Source organism: Watersipora subatra, chromosome 6 (assembly GCF_963576615.1).
Source record: "Watersipora subatra chromosome 6, tzWatSuba1.1, whole genome shotgun sequence".
Classification (NCBI taxonomy): Eukaryota; Metazoa; Bryozoa; class Gymnolaemata; order Cheilostomatida; family Watersiporidae; genus Watersipora; species Watersipora subatra.
Genome location: NC_088713.1, coordinates 59,037,032 through 59,059,813, shown reverse-complemented (window position 1 = coordinate 59,059,813; position 22,782 = coordinate 59,037,032). Strand labels below are relative to the sequence as shown.

At 34.4% G+C, this 22,782-nt stretch overlaps 1 protein-coding gene across 1 annotated transcript; it reads left to right on the top strand.

The window, feature by feature from the left end:
* The first annotated feature begins 267 nt into the window (after positions 1 to 267).
* Positions 268 to 22,366, top strand: LOC137398409 (cytochrome P450 3A24-like). Its single transcript, XM_068084519.1, has 13 exons — positions 268 to 329; positions 769 to 824; positions 4,678 to 4,891; positions 5,955 to 6,037; positions 7,112 to 7,278; positions 8,768 to 8,898; positions 9,765 to 9,873; positions 11,600 to 11,724; positions 15,035 to 15,159; positions 16,430 to 16,567; positions 18,634 to 18,802; positions 20,493 to 20,551; positions 21,676 to 22,366. The coding sequence occupies exons 1-13, from the start codon at positions 309 to 311 to the stop codon at positions 22,364 to 22,366; spliced, it is 2,088 nt and encodes a 695-aa protein (XP_067940620.1). The 5' UTR covers positions 268 to 308.
* Positions 22,367 to 22,782: the final 416 nt, after the last annotated feature.

Below are 22,782 nucleotides of genomic sequence, written 5' to 3'. Positions count from 1 at the left end.
TGCCTCTTTACATGTCTGACTTAATATTGGTGCGTGACACGTTTGCAGGCCTTTTGTTCTTAAAAATAACATTAGTGTTTCATTCCCATAAACATAGATGTGTTGCACTTTTTCCTCAATTCAGTTGATCTGATCCATCTATCAAACAGTTGAGATTTAGCGGTATGCTGGTCTAGAATAAATAACGTGTCAATTATTGATGGATTGATCTATCTTCTGAAATGTTTGACAGGTATGGCACTTCTACATATGGAACCTTTAAGAAAATGGGGGTGCCTTATCTCACCCCTTTACCATTTGTTGGAAATATGATTCCTCAGTTACATATGGTAAGAACTCACAATTCCATTCAACTCACACTGTAGTATACGGTTGTTCACACTGCCAGGCTAGGATACGAATATAACAGATGATTTTACAAAGTTACTCTCCTTTAGGTGACTTCTCCTTAATGTATAGCATTTAAGCAATAATTTTGCTTTGTACTACGTAAAGATTCCATATAAGGTAAAGTGTCGAGTCAGTACAAATTTTCAAATTACCTTCTAAAAATGGGCGTCTCAGTCTGGGCGTTTTCTCTCTTGCTAAGTGTTTTATAGACACCCCCAATGTCTGTGTTACTAAACAGGCACTTCTAATAAATATTTGATGATAAAATGCTTACCTTCTACATGTAGATAACAATTTATTTTTCTTATTTCATGTTATATTTTTGCATTTAAGTCTATTATATTTAGTGGCATTACTTTTTATCTTAACTTTATGCAGGCTTTTCATGAGTTTGATGTAGTTCTGGCAAAAAAGCTTCCTGGAAGAGTGTATGGGTGAGTTTGTTTGTTTTATTTTACATTAAATCATAACATAACAAAATAATAAAAAAGTAAGGTGCAATGAGGGCTCATATGCGCAGTAGCAAGGCTAATCGAGGCGCAGAGCATGAGTTAACAGATGAGATTGTTAATGAAGAAAACATGGTTGTTTAAGTAAAATAAATCAGAACAAATCTATTCCAGAGAGTCCAGCAAGTACTGCTTAAAGCAGCCCTAGAACCATCATGACTATCAATTTTCCTTAGCCAAAATGGCAAAAAGGTTCATGCTGATGTCACACGATAGGCAACTCATCTATGGCCACCAGTAGAAGAGGAGGGTGGAAGAGTTAATGAAAATAACGAATTACAAGTGTTGTAAAGTATTGACAAGTTAGTTTGAGATTTAAATTGTGTGAAGGCTAAAAGACATATTCTTAGTTGTAAGACATATTCTTAGGCAAAACAGAGATCTTTTAAACAAGGAAGTTGACAGAAATTAAGAGTTTTTATGGTATATTATTCTACTAGCTGCGCTACCCGTCATTGCTCGGGTAATAAAAAAGTGGCTAGACAGAAAATTGATTTGTATTTAACATATAACAACATTTCCCATTCTAGCTTTCAAACTACATATCATGAGAAAAGTGTTTTGTGTAGTTTAAATAATTTAAAAGAAAAAACAAAAACAAATGTAAAGGTTTTCAAATTTTGTCAAACAACTACAACTTTCAAACATAATACCATGAGGAAAAGGTTTTGTGCGAAACAACTAAATTAAAAATAAATAAAACAACTGTAAAGGTTTTCAAACCACAGTAAATTTAAAGTTCACAACTTTCAGCGACGTATATCTTTTAATAATGTATAGTGGAACCTCGGTTCCGAGCATAATCTGATCCAGAAGGTTGTTGGAAAACCGAGTTGTTTGAGATCCAAAACAATTTTTCTTATTAGAATAAATGTATGTAAATTTTAATCCATTTCAAGGCGAGAAAACAACTTCGATAAAGTGTTTTACATTTTGCACTATAAACTGTACTGTATACTGCATACTATAAATAAAAACTGGTAGATGTAGATAATGTTTAATTTTAATAAAACGTTTTCTATTTAAGATGCTGGAAAAAGAAAACAACAGTAAACATTTCGTATGTTTTCCTCTTAAAACATCAAGAACAGTAAAGGTTAAGATACAATAACAAAAATTGCAGAAATTTATAATGAAACAGCAAAAGTGCAACACATCATTTACATCAAAAACTGTAGGAAAAAGAAAATAGAAACAGTAATGGTACGTTTACTTCACATTTTTGAAGGAGAATCCTCTTCCAAAACAATTTAGGGTAACTCGACTGGAGGGGTTATCTCCCTAGCAAATCTCTTCGGTAGAGGAGACGCCCTCCCAGATGGTTCATCCCATTTTGTAAAGAATTTATGAAGCGTAAATTGCTTCTTTGTTTGTTAACGAATGTTTCCATGCTGTTTCTTGAGCTGCTCCAATTCCAATGCGCATGCTCCCGTTTGGTCAAGAACTGAATTCATGTTCGAGATCCGAGACGAACAAATCAATCTCAAAATCTTTGATCAAAAACCGGCATACGCGTGCTAAAATAATTAGCACGCATATGCCGCTCTAAAGGTAAAGGTATTGGTAAAGCATTCAAAAAAGAAACCTGTCAATGCATTCGTAGTGGGTTCAAACCCATCAGAATGCAGAGTTTCAATATCGAGATATTAAGAGCTATAGCCGGAATGCAGACAAACATACATAAAACATATTTTGAGAAATATATATAGATAAGAGTGAATTAGATTGACTGTTAGGTCATTTATCATCGGCCCCTGTTTCGCTTTTTTGTTTCTTGTATGGTAGATTAAAGACTGCAAGAACATGTATTACCAGATTAATAAGTTGAACAAGGTTGATCTGTTATCGGAATATAACTAAATTTATTTATGCGTAGAGTGTCGATGATAAAACCAAAATATTAAGCAGCCTGATAGAATCACTTCTGAGGTATTTCTGAAGATTTTTAATGCAAGAGCCTTGCCTGCTTATAAACAAAAACTAAACTTCCTGAATACTCGCCATTGCATGGGTAATAAAAAGTGGCTTATAAACAGTGGCAGGTAATGCAGTGGGCCTGTATTCCCTGGTTGCAAGTTGGGGTGGCAAATGTTAGACGGCTATTTATGAGCATCTGGGGGTGGAGGGGACGGTGTAAGCCCCCAACAGGTTTCTTTCATGTAGGGCTTCAACCGAGCATCTCATGCAAAGTTAAAAAAAATTGTTATCGTAAAGTATAAACGTTTTCCTATTATTTGAGATTTGTTTGTTTTAGGTGATGTGACCGCTAGGACATTTTCCGATTAAAATAGGCTACACTTGACCGCAGTTAAACGCTCAGTAAAAAGGCCGTTTTCTTTTGAGTGTTCCAACAAAGATCAATTTTGCCAATTTTATTTCAAGTTCATCCGAAGGTTTCTACTCTTTTGTTGGGCCATTGCCAAGCGGATGTTTGGTAAAACTTGACCTTTTGCAAACCTTTTTAAAAGTCGTTAACAAAAATATTTACCGATGACGATAATAGTGACGCCCAAGAACTACTGAAAGTTGATGTTTACCTCTATGGCTTGGAAAAAAGTGATAACACTGCGATAAAAACCATTCCCGTAGCTGTTGGGCAAATAACTGTTCGAGTTAATGATGTTGAGGTCGAGTTATCTGAAGCAATTTATCATTGCGTGGAGACGGACCAAACAAAGCCATTCGAGTTAACCAACTGTTCGCGATAAAATTTTACATTTTATCCGAGGGTGAGTTATCCGAGTTTGGCTGTACATAGATAATTAGCCACCAAAAAATTTAAAAAAGTTGGGATGGCTCAGCCGGCCAGCCGCCTCAAGGAATACGGGCCTGTAATGTAGTTGCCAATGGTTAAGTTGATTAATTAGCCAATGGCAAAATTCGCAAATTGGCTAATTTGAGTAACTTAAGCTAGTAACTTAAGCTTGTCTAAATCTTTACTGTTATAAGAGTGGTGAAGCCAACTTGTAATCGGTATGTTTTACATTACGCATCATGATCTTCAAGCATGCTAGTAGTAAGCAATAGTATTTTTGCAAGCGTTTCAATGAAGCATATCTTAATCCATGTAATGAGTATGGTCACAATTATTTTGTCATATAGCAACACAGTTGCTTGGCCTAGTGGCTAGAAATTCTGCTTGCAGACCCGTGTATGTTGAGTTCAAATCTGGTAGAAGGCAGATTTTTTGTTCCTAAAGTTTTGTCACTATAACTGGACATATGAAAAACAAACCATCAAATGACGTGCACTGAGCACGTGCACGTGCTCAGTGCACGTGCTCAGTGCACGTGCACGTGGCAATGAGAATTAAATCTTATTTTTTCTATTTTCTAAGATGGTAAAATATAATTTTGCTTAAGAACACTGTTTTAGATACAAGGAACCACCCATCTCAAACTTCCCACAACTTGATTAGGTTCTCATGATATTTTAAGAAAGCTACTGATTTGATTTATGAAGAATAGTTCCTTTTTGATTGTCTAAATACCATTAGAATGGTGTACAAACAAGTAACATATTTTAAAATGTAGTTTGGTATAAAAAAGGCACAGTTTTGTTTTATTCACATCAATCATAAACAATCTGAAACTATTAATTATGAAAATAAAATACATGTATGTAAATATTTTATTAATCATTAGCCATGACAGTAGTGATGCAGGCCCTAATACACAGTCAGCAAGCAAGCAAGCTCCAGAGAATGCTATTCCAGAATACCGTTTCAGTTCCACCCTAAACTCCCACATACATACATATTACCTCATCATACATACAGGATGTTCCAGGGCCGAGAGCCGCTCCTAGAAATAACAGATGTTGACATGATAAAGCAGGTGATGATTAAGGATTTTCCTAACTTCACAAATCGAAGAGACATTCTATCAGAGAGAAGTCTTGTTACCGTTAATGTAGCTGGTATCAAAGACGCCCACTGGAAGCATGTTCGCTCAGTTTTGACGCCCAGCTTTACTTCTGGCAAGCTGAAGCAGGTACTCTCTCCTAAAATATAGCTTTGGCCATCTTAATCAATTTACTTCAATCTAATTCGCTGACATGATTTCTTATTCATTCATGTCTTGGGTCTCCATAGCTTTTAATGGTTGCCGTAAAACCTCGTGAAACCTGTAAAAATGTGAATGAATTTTTTTTCAGCCCTTTCCTTATGGTACGTGGTGCTTTATAATTATGTTTCCATGGTGCGCATCATGCAAATTTGGAATTGTGTGCAATTTGCGTTACCATGCGAATTAAGTGTTTCTATGGATGTTCGCATGATGCGGAGTGACTTCGGCGCCTTGTTAAAAAAAGTAAAGAATTGTATGCCATAAGTTAATAATTAGTGACGCAGTTAGCGACACATATGTTAGCAACGCAAACACATGAAACTCGATTGAGAAAGGATGACGGAAGTATTGAAAATGTTTAAAATTGAATAGCTGGTGCAGTATTTCAATGCGCATTATTCCGCTGTTTCTGTGATTCACAAGCATGATGCATTTGACAAAGTTTTGCAAATCGCAAAACTCAGTTATCTTGCCAATTTATGCCGTTTCCACAATGCTGTTAAGTTGCAGATTGGCTCAAATTTGCCATTCATGCTCATCATGGACACATAGGGTTTTAAATTTGACATTCAAATAGAGGGTGATGCTATATTTTTCGATTATCTCATCAAAATTTTGCGAAGACAAATTTCTTACTCAGAGATGGCACCATTAACTCTTTAAAGTAGGAATTGATTTCCAAAACAATTTCAAAACTTGGCATGGCTATATATAATCTTTCATAATTTGGGAAATAATTGGTATAATGAACAACTAAAAATTGCATCTTCTTCAACACAAATTTTTCAATGATACAGTTGAGATACAGCTGTATGTAGTTTTTTCCTAACATGTAATCATTGCTTTGGACGGACACAGCTCTTATTATAGTAAAGATTCTACTTGATTGAAACCACAAATTTTATAATAAATTCTTTTTAATCCTTTTTGCACGCTTTTATAATCTTCTTTATACATTTTTATACTTCGCCCATTTTTTTGCTGACAGATGTTCCCTGTGGTCAGCCAGTGCGCTGACAAACTGGCAACTTATTTGAGGAAAACAGATTCAGCACCAAGTTCCATTAAACCGTGAGTAAACACTTCCTCACTACAACCTAATACATAGAAAAAAGAAGACAACTCACATTAGACTGTACTAAGCTAATTCGACTTTTAGGCGGTTTTGAAGGATTTATAAAAGTTTTAACTTTTCAACCTGACATTATTTTCTGTTTAAATTTTGGAGTTCGCTCAGGTTCTATAACACAGAAGTACTGTGAACTCAGTACTGAGTATATAAAGAGAAGGCAACTCTCACTATATTGTATTAAGTGTTTTTGTCTATTGGACGCTTTTGCAAAATTTATGAGAACTCTAAAATCTTAATTGACGATTAATTTTTATTTAAGTTCTGGAGTTCGCTCAAGTCCAGGAGCACATGGTTTAGCATTGTTATACCGGTGCTTCATGGCTACATTAATGTTTCCTTATGAACATTCATGACTATCTTATAGCTAGGGCTTCATGATATGACCATCTAATTGGATAATGGCGATTTTTAAGGTACAAAATTTGAAAATCGTCGCAATTTAAAAAGATCGTGCCAATTGTATAAATTATATAATCATGTCCTGGCGATTTATCTCACATCTGACGACTTGCAGGTTAATCGATCCTGTAACTACTACAACTAAAATAACTTCACGATTTAATTGTTTTGAGGCACATCTTTAGGTACACAGTTTGAAAACCGCTACCATTTAACAGATATTGCCAATTATATAAATTTACAATCGTATATAATCGTGTAATGATTTATCTCAAATCTGACTGTTTTCAAAGTGAGTGATACTCGAACTAAAACGCACGGCCCTTTTAGTTTTATAATAAGGTCCTTCTATGGCTTTCCACATACACGGACATTCATAAAATAAATATTTTTAGTTATCACAAGCACAAAACCGTTTTTTATGTAATAATATACAGAAAAAATTGAAAAAGATTTGCAATATTTTTTACATAATAATATTGCGAATCAGCAATTTTAAATATTGAATTGTGTCGTATTGGTGATTTTCTTAAATTTTGAAGTTCCCCTTACAGCTACAGTTACAGTGTTGTTGCAGTATGACTACCGTATGGTTACCTTATGAATATGTTTAGTTTTTCTGAGGGCTATACAATGGATGTGATAGCAAGTACAGCTTTTGGAATGGACGTTGATGCGCAGGGCTCAGCCGACCACCCCTTCCTTCAACACGCCAAAACTTTCTTTGGAATTCCTAATAAACGATCAAACTTGAAGCAAAACTTTATCTTCATGAGCTTCTGTAAGTACAACAAGATCTACTGGTAGAGAGTGTGTTCCCTGATACAATCTGTCTTTCCTTGCCTTACATTACCTTTCTTTCTCTTAACTGGACCTAAGGCTTAAATGCACTCATAAGGAAACAACTAATATTAAGTTTTGTTTTCTAGTTTTTGGAAATTTTTTGTTACTATGTTTACAGTTTTTTTGAATTATTTTTCTAGGTTTTTATTACTTTGTTGTTAGTTTACTATAAGGTTTCTAGCACTATCAAGTTTATGGATCACTGTTTGCCTATGCAGCATACTGTCAAGGATATCTAAAAAGCTCATCTGAAGCAGCTGTAAACCAGAAGCACACAACTCCAAAAGCCCCCATGATACCTATTGAAATGGATTATTGTTATAAAAACTACTTTAAAAAGTTCCGTAAACCTTTATTTCAATGTCATAGTGCTTTACTTTTCAACTTTTCCGTAAATGGCTTGTCAAATAGAGATAGTGTTAAAATAAAGGTGGTGTTAAAATAGAGGTTTTACGGTAGTTAGTGATGTTATTATTATTACTATTATTATTAAACTCTTATTTAAAATCGTATGTATTTAAAATTATCAGGTTATTGTACTTAGTATGCTACTCAGTCTCTAGCATGCATAGAGTGATGAAATTATCTAGTAATGGTTGAGTACTTCATTTAAATTCATTGACCTCTCATGATTTTTAAGAAATAGTTGCTTACTCATGTTGGCTCCTCAATTTTGTATTTATACTTGGCGAGTGCGTTTCCAGTTCATACATACCCTAGTACTAGTTACTAACCAGACTAGCTGCTGACGCAAATATAGGTCTAGCAAATAGTAAATAATCAAGGAATGTACATGTTTGTATAACAGTTTATATGCATTGGTGATAATCAACCAGGAGCGGTGGTTCGGTGGTTCAGTGGTTGCTGCACTAGCATACAATCGCTAGGTCAGCGGTTCGAATCACAGAAGAATCATCTGGTGTTAAAAAAAGCATCTAGGCTACAATTGCTTCTGTGCCACATCTGGTCGGGTCGTCAGCGACTAAACTGACTACTTCATCTGCGCTCCAGCGTGGATAAGGATGTTAATTGTTAACTGATGTTAATTGTTAGCTGATAATGTTAATTGTTAAAAGATGGCAATGTGGAAGCCACTGATAAAACCTATCAAGAATAATCATAGTTATAGGAAGACCGTGATTGCTGATGACCTCACAAAACCTGGTACTCGAAGAAAAACCATCAACCAAATTATTGTTTTTATCACCTTCCAAAAAAATTAGAAGATAAAAATCAGAGCTTAATGAGTTGAACAAAAGTGTTTTAAAAGTTGGTAATCTAATAGCATTGCAAAATAGTCGTGATAGTAAATTAAAACTGTAATAAGAGAAAATTCACAGACTGAAGCATACGGTGGTAGACATAATATGTAGAAAAGACTGATGAATAAAATATGATGCGAAAGAAAACATTGTATTTGCTTGTAGTTCTTATGCCTCAGTCAGTCCGGAGATTCTTTGGGCGCTTCTTGGACATTGGATTTGTAGAGCAGGAGAGTTTGGACTACTTTGGTGATATTGTCGCCAAAGTACTGACTGAGACAAAGAAGGATGCTTCTGTAAGTACAGCCACACAATGGTGAGATGTACAGTTTGTGTTTGCTGATGCACACACAGTGGGTCCTCTCACCAAACCTGCATGTTATTCTATGATTGGATGGAATGTTGGAAATAAGTATGATTTAATTCTTTTGATTTCAAGTTTAAATTGTTTTAATATAAAATAACATAAAGTAAAATATATTATCAAACTTTATAATATCATAAAATGATATAAATATTATATACATTTATACCATAAGTATGATATAAATGTATATAATATAACCTCACTTGTTTAATTATTAGCAAAGCAACCAGTACATTATTTTTTTTACTTTTAGTTAGAGTTGCCAAAGTAAAATAACTAATACTTTTTAATTTTCCCTTCTACGCTTATGTATTGTGTTGGCTGTAGCTGCCAAAGACAGACAAGAGAGGGTAAATCTAATGTTGGTTTAGCTATTGCTGAATGAAGTTTGTTACACTCTTGTGTAATAAAAGCCACAGCCTGTGGTTCAACTGTTTATGTTTTTTTCTAAAACTTAAATCATGGAGTTTGGATTGTTTTGCCACTCAAGTGAGGGTTTTGAAAAGTTATCTCGATTAATTTGGACTTGATTAACTTTACTTTTTTGTTGTTCAGCAACTCATAGACTAATAATAATATTATAATAATTGAATAACAATCTTGCACAGCTGCAGATTATTTTAGCTGATGTTTGTATTTCCCATTGGTTCTATTTTTGGTATAGAGCATATATCAAGTCACAACTTTGTGCATGCACCAAATATATCTAAAGAGTTGATTCTGGAGTAGCTTATCTTTAACGAAACAAAGGAAGCGAGTGTTTAATTGGCGTTTAATACAAACTCCTGCTTTCAGAATCAAGGAAAGAATTTCATCTCCACTTGTGCTGATAAACATGTTGACTTAGACAAGACTGGTGAAGCACCTTTAGTTTCATCAGATGGTGTCCTCTGGACTCCGAAAGGTACCACTAATATTGCCCGCTTTTCCGGGTTTATGTTTCCTCCTAATTTATTTTATCAAAGTACTTATGACATGATATGAAATATAAAAATTACATTTGTTTGAAAACCTTTACAGTTGTTTTATTTTTTTTCTTAATTCATTTGAACTGCACAAAAAAACACTTTTCTCATTATTTGAAGCTTAAAAGCTAGAATGGTAAATGTGTATGGCAAATAAAAAAATATTTTTCAAAAACTTTGTTTTCTCGATGACTTTTTGTTTCTATAAATTTATTGTATTTTTCATGAGACTAGAAACAGCTTTTAAATGCATTAAAACAGTCCAGAATAGCTTCAGAGTGAAATTGACTAAATGAGCTATGTGGACATTCCAATAAATTTAGTTTCGTGTGAGCAATTCCTTGATGATCAACTATGATGTTTGCTTGGCTTACTGCAAGCTGAGGTTGCGCTTTTTTTGAAAAGCATTATTAGTTTATTACACCAACAATACCCCCCCCCCCCCCCGTGGCATTTTTTGGGATTTAAACCTCGATCTGCCACCACAAGGCCACTTAGGCATGGCTGATAGTTTAGTTTTAGCTAATCTTGAAATTTAGGTGTAAAAGATTTTTCTTGAATATCAAGTAAATTACTGTTTCAAACTACTCTAAAATTATGCTGTTGCTTTCTAACATACATGTACGTATAAAAAACAAGTCAAATGATATGTGTTAATAAACGGAGATTTTTAAATCAATAATAAATTATTAGAAATGATAAAGTGCAATAAGGATTCCCAAACCTTATTGTTTTTGTGTTAAAATAGCAGTTGTTGTAAGTGTTCCAACTTTTACGCAATCACAAAATTCTGTACACGCCATTAATAGACGAAAATGCCAACATTGGACTCAAACAAATGGCTTTTAGCTCATTAGACTGATGCTCTAACCAATTGAGCTAAACAGCCACTTTCCAAAGACTCAGAATAACTGTGCCTTTGCGATACAATTAATAAAGATTTTTCTGTAATAGAAAAAAGCAAATGAATGGATGACAGCCAATAATGATACTAATATTATAATTATTTAATATATACTAAAACAATCCACCAAGCCAGTAAACTTGTAAACAAAATTTTTTTCATATAATCTAGGACTAAAAGATGCTTAAACTCTTCACTTTGTTGCCATTGCTTTAGCAACGAACAATACCCAAAATGTGTAAGAATCATAATGCATTTAAATTTGAACTAGACTGATAACTCCAAAGACTGATGGTGATTTGTCGTCGCTTGATTGACTCAAAAACGTTTTGATTCAAAACATATAACATGATGAGACTTTATGAGACCTGGTGATATCTGACAACACTTGATGACGTAAAATAACACCTGGTGATACGTGGCAGTGCCTAATGACATCTGTCAACACTGTGTTATTGACATACAATGAATAGCACAAGGTGACACTTCACACCGCTTGATGACACATAACAACATTTATTGACATACAATGAATAGCATAAAATGACACTTCATCGCTTGTTGACACCTGGCAACACTTATTGGCATACAATAGTACACAGTGATACTTTAATATACTTGATGAAACCCGAAAACAAGATGGTTGACATACGATTGTAGAGCTGGCAAAGCAAGCACACATCACACTTTGCCTTGTAAGTATTCAGCCTCTTGTTTGAAGTTGTCTACTGAGTCATCTAGAGACAATCTTCTATTTACAGGCCTCACCAGTGACGATATTATGGCCAATGCATTTGTATTTTTCACTGCTGGATACGAGACCACAGCCTCAACACTGCAGTTTTTTTGTTACAACCTAGCCTTAAATCCAGAGGTTCAAGAAAAGGTATGTCTATTGAAAATATATATACCTTGCCATGCTGTGAAAGCATCTAAAGACTGAACGGCTCAACTGTCCACTTTGTTCTTCCGCTTGTTTAAATTTACACAATCTCATAACATAGAAATAAGATACAATGCTTTTGGCAGGCCTCATTTTTGCTTCAAGCCAGATAAATACTTTAAAATTTTCAAGGAAAGCTAATTCCAGTATGTTTACAAACCCTTGTTGTCCTTCTGATGAGGTTAGATTGAGCTACTGGTGAAAGTATATGTTGAGGTCAATTTCCATGTCAGCCATTTCTTATGCACCCTTGGCCTTCAAACACCAGCAAAGCTACTGTAAAATCAGTAGCGTGACTTGAAGAATCTGTCAGCAATTGTCGCCTAGACTAAAATAAGCGTATGAATCAACCCTAATTGTTAATAAAATGTTTGATAATGCAAGAATGTATTTAGGGTATTACTTAAGGAAATATTTTGATACCATCTGAAACCTGAGTTTAATGACTGATATTTCTGTTTTTTTCCAGTGCTTGAAGGAACCTATTTCTTTGTTGTGTTACCTGCAGTATTATGCAATCCTCAGAGCTCAGGAGTAATTAAACGCCATGCTGACTTTGGCAGCTTTATACTTAATGACTATAAAAAGTCATACACAGACTCACTATGTTTTCATGGTGCGAATAATGTAGATTTGGAGTTGTGTGCACATTGAGTTACCGTATGATGAGTGTTTCAACGAACATTCGCATGTTGAGTATTAACGTGGGAGGTTTGAGAAAAAAATTAGGATTTCTATGCCAAATGTTATTGCAGTGCATTAAAAAATTCTTAAATCAAAATATGAACAACTGATGGGTAGAAAATGTTTAAAATGGAATTGCTTGCTCAGAATTTCTAAGCTTCATTGGCAAGTGCCATTTCCATTTTTGCATGCATGAAACATTCAGTTAGTCTGCGAGTAACTTGTGCGGATTTTTGATGCAAACTTGCGGATTACCTGTGTCATAGAAACAGTGATGATTATTATATTAGCTGAAGCTGTTGGTGTCTAGACCTTCAAGAGCACCTGCTGAGGCTGACAAGTGGCATGTCAACTTGTCACAAGCTAAAATGAAATTTTATTGTTTACCTACAAAAATCATCGGTTTAAAACATCCATAAAACTAGTCAACAGTATTGCTGCTGACAAAAACTAAAATAATGATAATACGGTATCTATGATTTTATGTTAAAGACTCAGTATATCTAAGAGACCAGCCTATCATAGCTTGAGTTACGCTGTTTTCAAAAACTATCAGACGTTCGATTCGATATTGCCAATAAACAATTCACATTATGAAAGTTATTATTATATGAAAAAACTTAAAATTTTTTATTAATATCTTTTGTATATTTTCGCTTAAAAAGAAACTGTTTTGTGTTTGTAATAATTAGAAACATTCATTTTATGGATGCCTGTGTTCATGGCAGACGATGCAATGAGCGTATTATAAGACTAGTAGGCCTGTGATTTTTAGTTCCAACATCGCTCACCCTGAGAATCATCAGATATGAGAATTGCAATTATATGATAATACCATTTATATGATTGGTGATAATTTTTTAAATTGTAGCGATTTTTAAATCGTCTACCTTAAAAGCTGACACCAAACAATTAAATCGTCATATCGTGCGTGAAGCTCTAATTGTAGCTATAGTTTATGTTTGATGTTTGCCTGCTTTATTGCTAAAATGACCTTTTTTCTGTCCAAAGTCAGTCTGAGTGAAAACAATTTTCGTTAACGCAATTTTGCGATTTAAACTAAGGGCTATTCTCACGAGCATTGAATTATTTTAATGTAAGTGGATTAATATTTGACCTTTTATGTCAACATTCCATAGTCCCACAAACAAACAAGCGGAGCAAATGTTTGAGAGTTTTTATGATTAATGCATGTGCACACAACTCACGAAAAGTATTCATCAACAACGTCGCAAACCCTTGTATCGAAATCTCATCAACAAATTCAATCATTTTTGTGTAGAATCGTTTAAGTATAATAACGATACAAAACACATAAAAACATATTTAAATATGTTACCAAGTCTTTGAAAATTGTCGACATATTCCTAAACCGTATACCCATCTGATCGGATTATACACAAATAGACAGATTAATTTGGCCGAAAATCATTATTAAAACTAGCCAAGCTTTGCTTCTATCAATATTAAGACCGGCAAACGAACCGCCGATCGACAGAGGTTCGAACCATTAAGTCGTGCGCATTTCAGGAAAGAATAACGTGCACATTTCACCAGTCTATAGCATTGGCGAATTGCCGAAGGTTTCTGTAATTAACGTAGAAGTACTGAACTCGTTTCTTTTTTGCCAATTTCAAAGTAACTGACAATTTGGAAACTGGCGATGATATTTTTTTCTAACGATTCTTATGAGATTATTACAATATATAATTATAAGTTTGGATGACTATTGAAGTGTTATAGTCACACTAACAACATCGATGATGTGCAATATGTTACTGTTATTATTTTTTCTAAATAGTTTTGTTAAATAGATTTTCTAAAAATCTATATAAATATCACAACTTCTTGATATTGTTAGCTATGACGTTTTGAAATGTAAACAGAATTGTGCATTGGTTTTCTATTATTATTGTATTACTATATTAATAATATTGGTTATTCTAATAATATCAGTGTATTTTGCTTCTAATATTGCATTTCTCCTATTGCGAGGGAAGAGATATAAACATATAATCCTTTCCTTTCATTATTGCTATTTGTTGTATATAATAACACCCACACCCAGTACATTACAGTTACCATTGCAGTTATCCTATTGCAAGGCAGTGCCATTGGACTGCTAATATTGCATTTCTCAACCATAAGTACCCTTTCTTTATTCCAATATCACTTTGTCATGAGCTGTATGACAGGAGAATTTCTAGTGCTATATATTATGATTATACACTAGTACCTGACAGTCCTGCACGTCATGAGAGATCATCAAGTGTAATAATTATGTGCACATGTATCCTTAGATGGCAAACTCCCAGGTGGTTGAGTGATGCAGTCGGTAGCTTGCTTTCCTGCTAAATGAAATATCTGTGTTCAATTCGTTTGTGAAGCAATTTATTTCCTAATGCTCATAGTGTGGCTTTCGACAGAAAAACAGAAGAACAGACTTAGCTCTCAGCATATTAAAACTTTTTAGAATATATATCATGCTATAATTATATTTATATTATTGCTTGCGCTAAAATACTGTTCCTTGAAGGAAACTTAGCCTTGTTGCTCTCTCTTTATACAGCTGTACGAAGTCATCTGTGATGCAACTAGAGATGGCACTGAGCTGGGCTATGATGACCTCAAGAAACTCGACTACCTTAAGATGTGCATCAATGAGACGCTGAGATTATTTCCTCCAGTACCAAAGTAAATTTTTTCACATTTTATATACTTGAAGGATTTTTAAGTATCCCAACTGAAGTCCTTAGCTGATGCTGCAATTTTGGGCAATTAAGCTTAGTTCTTCAAAGTGTGTATTCTGGGCTAATTCTAACTTATACTCTACCACTTCCTTGACCAGCAGGCTAGGTAAATAACCATTGAGGGATATATGCCATTTATACCTAACCATTTAAACCATTGAGGGATATATGCCTGCTAACTGCAACTGTGTCACACACCTGCTCACACTGACATGAATGGACACCTGCCAAACATGACAGTTTCTGACACACTAATGTTAGTTATGGTATGTTTCAATTATTTTTCTCAGCTTTAAAAGTACTGAGCATTCTGAAAGTGAAGCAACGGGCAGAGCAAAATGAAAATGACAAATGTTTAGTAAAAAAATTTGAGGCACAATCTTTTGTCTTAGACGTTAATATAAATCTTGCAATAACATTTGTTACCCTTTAGTTTGTTTTAGCAATTTTATTTTTTAATTTTATTTTAAATTACGTCATTATTATTTAAGAAAAAATGAGTTTTCAGTATATTTTTAATTACTTTTTGATGCCGTCTGATTTCAATTACAAAATACACTCATTTACAATTTTTAGCCAGTGAAGATGACGCAGCAGGTACTTGATGTACTTGTAAGGCACAATTAGGCGGGCAATCTGCATCAGTCTTGGCCACAGTGTTAACGCTCACTGATTTGCCAAGATTTGATATTTTTAGTGTATTTAATTGTTTACCCTCTGTTTGCTGCCTCACACACTTACTAGTCAAATGAGGCCCGCTTCAATACTATATAGGGCTGCACAACTGTCATAATCAAGCACCTAGCTGCTAACTGTGGCAGTCTCGCACACTTACTGAATAACAAAAGACCACAAAGTTAATCAAACAGAAGTCTCATATCTGTCATCAGTCTAGTACCTGCTAACTGTGACAGAGTCACACACCTGCCAACCATGGAGGTGTAACATGACAATTAGAGTGAATTCTCTTTAACAACTTAAAATTGTCAAATATTTTGATTACATTTAATCCGTTACTTTGTGTGAAGATAGCTACTAATAAATATTGCTTACATGTAATATCTAACCAATATTTATTTTTATAGTGAGTAAAATTGGGTTTATTACATGATACGAACTTACGTCAATCTGAGCTTGCTCCAGGTGTCTTTGTTACGGAACATTACTCGCATGATGTCAAGGTCAAATGCTAGTAATCACCATTTGTTATCTAGAGTAGACCGAGTGGCAAAGAGGGATGTCACAATCAATGGAATTGACATACCAAAAGGAATGGTTGTGGAAATTCCAATATTTGTGATTCATCGTGATGCTGAGTACTGGCCAGAGCCTGAGAAGTTTGACCCTGAAAGGTCAGTTAGTTATTTTCAATATCTTCTATGCTCTTTTCTTTTAGTCAAATTAAAGAAAATATACTTTTAAATGAAAATTACAAATTTTAACTAAAAGTTGAACTTTTAATATAAAAAAGTAAAGATCTTCAATTTAAAATTACAATAAATTAATTACAAAATTTTTAACTTTCCATTACAAATTAAAAACTTAATTTTGAGTTGTTTATTACATATTTTAACAATTTTAAATACATTTACATGTAGGTAGAATTTAATTCTGGATAATCAAATTATATTCTATAAAGGAGTTGCCTCCACGTGTATGTATAACTGCTATTAGCCTTAGCATCAAGAAAATAAAGTTTTTCATTACATGTCAAAAGAAAAACAATCAGAAAAAAGAAATCAAGAGTTATTGAGTGAGTTGAACAAATATGCTTTAACTGCAGGTAACCGAAATACGCATAAAAACACAAGCCGTGTATTTGCTAGAGTTATCTGTTCCTGAACAGTTGGCTGCTATAGTTCTTGTGGCCACTCTATTGACTCTGATTGCTATAATTTGGCATGTGAGAATTATGAATTTAATTTATCATGTTAACTTGTTGTTTATATTAAAGGCATATACAGAAAAACACCCTTGTAAGTGGTAATAAAATAAAAAATAAAAAGTTAGCTTTTGGAACGAAAAATGCCCAAGCTCGTTGGGTAAAAAAGAAGTAAGAAAAGATAAAAATATTTTGGCAGTCGTGTTGCCAATGATTTTAAACACAACAAATAAGAAAAGTCAAGACTAACAAAATCTTTTGTGTTTAACAACTCAATAGCGTCACTTTGATTAGCAAAAAGGTAAAGTTTGTCTGATTTGTAAGATCCATCAACCAATCAGGTGTCAGTTAAGAGCTATGCTATGCACAGAACTGCACAGAACTATTTTGTTTAAATGTCAGATGTTTTGTTTTAATAATTACTACGTTTCCTTGACGCCGATGATATGGATCTGGAGTTGTGCGCCCATTGTGTTACAGAGTGATAAGTGTTTCAATGAACATTCCCATGTTGGGTATTAATGTGAGTGCTTTGTTGAAAAAGATATAGAATTATATATATTTTAATTCAAATTGAATAAGAACAACTGAAGCACACTTAAGCTCCCCGGTTCACGATGTTATACGATGTTTTTCGCCGTACAACGTGAAAACTGATGTTTTTTGGCTTCTGCCATACAACGTTTTTTTTCCATACGACATCAACAAATTATTTTCTCAACGTTCAAAATTGGCAGTCCTTGTGCTGAATACACCGGAATAATGTAGGTGTCAAAAGGTTTTCGCCAAAATCCCTCCCACAATGCCTGAAAGAGATACAATGTTTGCTCTCTTTCTCTCTTTGCGTTTCGTAAAGGCTCGATATTGCATGGGTGAAATGAAATCTAGTGGAAAGTGAAAGCGATGTGAAAGTTTATTGTGCATTTTAGAATTTAATATAATATTTACTATAATCTCTAGTTCATTATACGTGTACACATTAACTATATAACCACTTATATAACTATAATTCATTAGCCTTGGGTCCTAAGATTGATAACGACGTTTAAGGAAAAAGTAAAAAATGGTTACCACTGCAACAAAGCTAGAGTTACTAGGTTAACTATAAGTTTACTGTACTTACCTTTTGTCTTGAAAGTAAGTACTCTCTACGGTACATACTGCATGTAGTACATTGCACTGTTACATTTTATTGCAGGTCGAAACCACGAATACACTAAAGTTACTGTAGGTAACTTTAGTTACTAAGTTTGAGATGCCATTTTGTTACTGGTTTTTAATATAGCCTACACAGTTTTGTATGTACATGTATGTATACATTTTTTATGTTTTTACCAAGAGATGCCCGCCTTAGAAAACTACTATAAGTTTCTATACAATATTTTTGCCTTAAGATGTCAACATTGTAACAAATTAATGTTGCATGGTGCACAGTATGGATGTTGCAGATTTATCACAGAATTTCAAAATCTTGCTAATTGAATTTCTCATAAACCTTTAAATTGAGTTTTAGAAATCTCCTTTTGTTAACATCAGATTTGCTCCTGAGAATAAGACTGAGAACCAACAGTATACATTCCTGCCATTCGGGCTGGGTAACAGGAACTGCATTGGTAGCAGATTGGCCATGTTAGAGCTGAGGCTTGCTGCTGTCAAGTTGGTAAAAGCATTCAGGTTTGAGAAAACTGCACAGACTACAGAATTGGTGAGTGAAACAACAATAATAATAATAACAGAAGTGTGTCATGTCTAAGTTATACATACTGTAAAACCTCTAATTGAATGCCATGGTGCTCTATTTTTCAACCCTTCTCTCAGTGGAGCGGTCAAATGGAGGTGGCATTTAAATAGAATTAGGGTTCAATTGGAGGTTTTACGTTATATATAATCTGTCAATGGTCGCTTTTTATCCCTAATACAATTGTGATGACAAGAACGTACAGGCTGGCCAGAGTAGCATTTGCAAAACCACCATTTAGTTAAATAATATTTTAGGTTAAAATTTGTAATCATACGTATAACTTTTTCCCTTTGATTAATTTTTAATTTTGATTAATGAAATCCTAAAAAATTTATTATTTCGTTGCTGACAATCTAACAGTTTTGTTTCTATTAAATAGAATAACCATGAGAAGCTATTAATAGGATTACCTATATTCAGTAAACTTAACCACGTTATGAGTTGTCTTTCCATACCCATCAATAGAGTTATCTGCAGAAATGTATAAAAATAAGTTATGAAACTCAAAATGAAGATTATATTTCAACCACCTGCTGCCAGCTGGCGGCATAACCTGGCACCGATCCAAATCCATGTCCATGGACAATGAAGGTCACACAAAACTGTTCACTTTAGATTCGAAAACATTTATAAATTATCTACAAATCTAAGATCTACCTATAAATTTTTAAAAGTATCCTAATTAAAAAAACTATTTTAAATGGTTATATAACAGCAAAGTGCAAATCCAAAAGTATTTCGTAAAATAGTTACACAGTCATTTGCTTGTTGCCCATTTTATAAGTATTTTACTCATGCTCTGTGTTAAAAAATCATCGCCGTTTTTCACGAACCGTTTCACGAACCTACTAGTGTAATAGCTTCTTTAGTTGAAAGAATATTTACTTCATATCATTTTTTTATTAATCTATAAACTTCAATTAAATTATTATTACATAATTAATTAATTAATTATGGTATAATTAAATAGTATAATTAAATTATGTAAATTATCTTTACATTTAGCAACTATTACTGTCTTGGTTAAAATCAGAAACAGTTTAAATTTTATTACACTTAACATTTTTGTTATTCTAATAACAACGATTGTTCCGTTTACCTCATTTTTAAATGGTAAATAATGGCATATTTCAATGACTATCAAAAGCAAGAGCCATTTTTAAATGTTTATCATATTTGAGAAGTGCATATTTTTTTAGGGTAAATGATAAAAATTACAGTGTTTGCAATGTTTTTTTGTGCAAATGTTAGGGTGCTGCTGACTAGGCTGGAACCAATAAGAAGCCAGAATGTATATTACCATAATTGCTTATCAAAACCAGAGATATGACCTACTCTTTATAGCTGACAGAGAATTTTTAGTACAATTACTGAGTAGACAACCCCCTGACTAGAAACATTGTTTCTTGCATTGATATTTCAGCAAAGAGCTATAAAATTGTACTAGAATAATCACAATTCTACTAACACTATCATAATAATAGAATTTTGAACAACTCTAGTAGATTCCAAAATACATTCCAGGTATATTTGTCGTTTTTCTTGCTGCTGATATACTTGCTGTGCTTATAGAGCGTCATCAGATTTAAACTGTACTTTCTGGTTGACTAAACCTGCAAATTATTAAGCTTGAGATTTGCTGTTGTGATTGTAGAAAGACATCGTGTTTGCCAAAGCTCAGGCAATCGCTTCTCCTACCAAGCCTCTCATTGTGTCAGCAGTTCCAAGGAGTTGAACTGCTACCCGTTGACTTCATTTTGTGATTTTTTAATGTTTAATTTTAAATTTTAAAATGCAACCATTCAAATAGAGCAAACTTAGGAATGGGCAATTGTTCTGTATTCTAGTTGCCGGAGTTTAGTTAGCAGAGTGTTGCTATTGGAAAAATAGACCACATATACAGGTTCAATCAACTCTGTTTTCTTTGCTGTGTTTGTCATAGCTTTTTATTATTCAACAATATCAGTGATATCAGTGAAAAGGACTTCTCTAATAGAGGTACCAGTCAGTATACAATGACTCTAACATAGTCAGCAAAGAAGAGGAAAAAGTAGACAAATATCTCCCACTCAGGGAAGAGATTAAAAAGTGCATGTAAGAGAAACTATAATTCCAGTAGTCATTGAAGCATTGGGTACAATAACACCTGCACATCAAATCTATGATCTTGAGGCTAGTGCTCAAATAGGCGTATACTATATCAATATGAAAACATGGCAGCCCTTTTCTTCCTGTAAATATGTCACACCACATAGCACAAGTTCTTGTTTAGTAGGTAAAGTCATACTATCCACCCTTAAAATTTTCCTACGATGATGAAACAAAAAATAGCAAAGTTTAATCGTACAGTTCTGCTTTCATCAAACACACATTTTGAAAGTGTAGAGAACCAGTTGGCAAAATGTGTCTTATTTTGGACAGCTCTGCTTTATTTGTCCTCTTATCTCGTTGCTCAGCAAAGTGATCACATAAGCCACTTGTCTACATGAGAGACGGCGCTACCAATTTTTCACCCGTAGCTTCAGTGATAGATATCATTATTCATTGACAAGTTGTCACTGTGTAACAAGAACTTGTCGGCAGTTGACTGCAAACTAGTGTGTGCAGCAAGCACACATGTAATAGCTTGTCACAAGCACTGCACAATAGCGTGTCATAGGTTGCCTGCAAAGAAGCTCACATAATCAAAGGAGATATTCATTACTTTGAGAACTCGCTTTGCTGTTGCCAAAAGCATGTCTTTACTAGACGTGCCTCTCTGGTTCTTTCTTCTAGTAGTGGCACTAAGCCTTGCCTATTGGTAAGTTAAACCTCTACTGCAACAATATTACTAACAGTACACTTCTAATAGATCTGCCAGCACCATTTGATACTGGCAATAGTAGCATCACAGAGACTAGCAGTACACTTCTAACAGAGCTGCCAGCACCATTTGATACTGGCAATAGTAGCATCACAGAGACTAGCAATACACTTCTAACAGAGCTGCCAGCACCATTTGATACTGGCAATAGTAGCATCACAGAGACTAGCAGTACACTTCTAACAGAGCTGCCAGCACCATTTGATACTGGCAATAGTAGCATCACAGAGACTAGCAGTACACTTCTAACAGAGCTGCCAGCACCATTTGATACTGGCAATAGTAGCATCACAGAGACTAGCAGTACACTTCTAACAGAGCTGCCAGCACCATTTGATACTGGCAATAGTAGCATCACAGAGACTAGCAATACACTTCTAACAGAGCTGCCAGCACCATTTGATACTGGCAATAGTAGCCTCACAGAGACTAGCAGTACACTTCTAACAGAGCTGCCAGCACCATTTGATACTGGCAATAGTAGCATCACAGAGACTAGCAGTACACTTCTAACAGAGCTGCCAGCACCATTTGATACTGGCAATAGTAGCATCACAGAGACTAGCAGTACACTTCTAACAGAGCTGCCAGCACCATTTGATACTGGCAATAGTAGCATCACAGAGCCAAGATTTCTCGATGAACTTTTAATCATTGTCAACTAAGAAAAACATAAAAAAAAGTTGAGGAGTGAAACCTGATCTTATTTTCTCTCTCTTCTTTCTATTCTCTCTCTCCCTCTCTCTCCCTCTCTCTCCCTCTCTCTCCCTCTTTCTCCTTTTCCCTCTCTCTCATCTTCTTTCTCACTCCAACTCTCCATTCTGCCGTCTTCTCTCTTCTCTTTCTCTCTGTCTTCCTCTCTCTCTCTCCCTCCTTCCTTTTCCTCTCTCTCTCTCTCCCTCCCTCCTTTTCCTCTCTCTCTCTCTCTCTCTCTCTCTCTCTCTCTCTCTCTCTCTCTCCCTCTCTCTCTCTTCTTTCGCTTTTATTTTTTCTCTGTTTTCTGTTTCTCTCTCATCTCACTCTTCCCTCTTCTCTCCTCTTCTGTGTTTTTTCTTCTCTTTCTTTTCTGTCTCATCTCTTA

Coding starts and splice junctions, on each gene's coding strand:
- LOC137398409 (XM_068084519.1), top strand. CDS start 309: ATGATTCCTCAGTTACATATG. Junction 8,899..9,764: donor AGACAAAGAAGGATGCTTCT/GTAAGTACAGCC, acceptor TCCTGCTTTCAG/AATCAAGGAAAGAATTTCAT. Junction 18,803..20,492: donor CTGCACAGACTACAGAATTG/GTGAGTGAAACA, acceptor TTGTGATTGTAG/AAAGACATCGTGTTTGCCAA.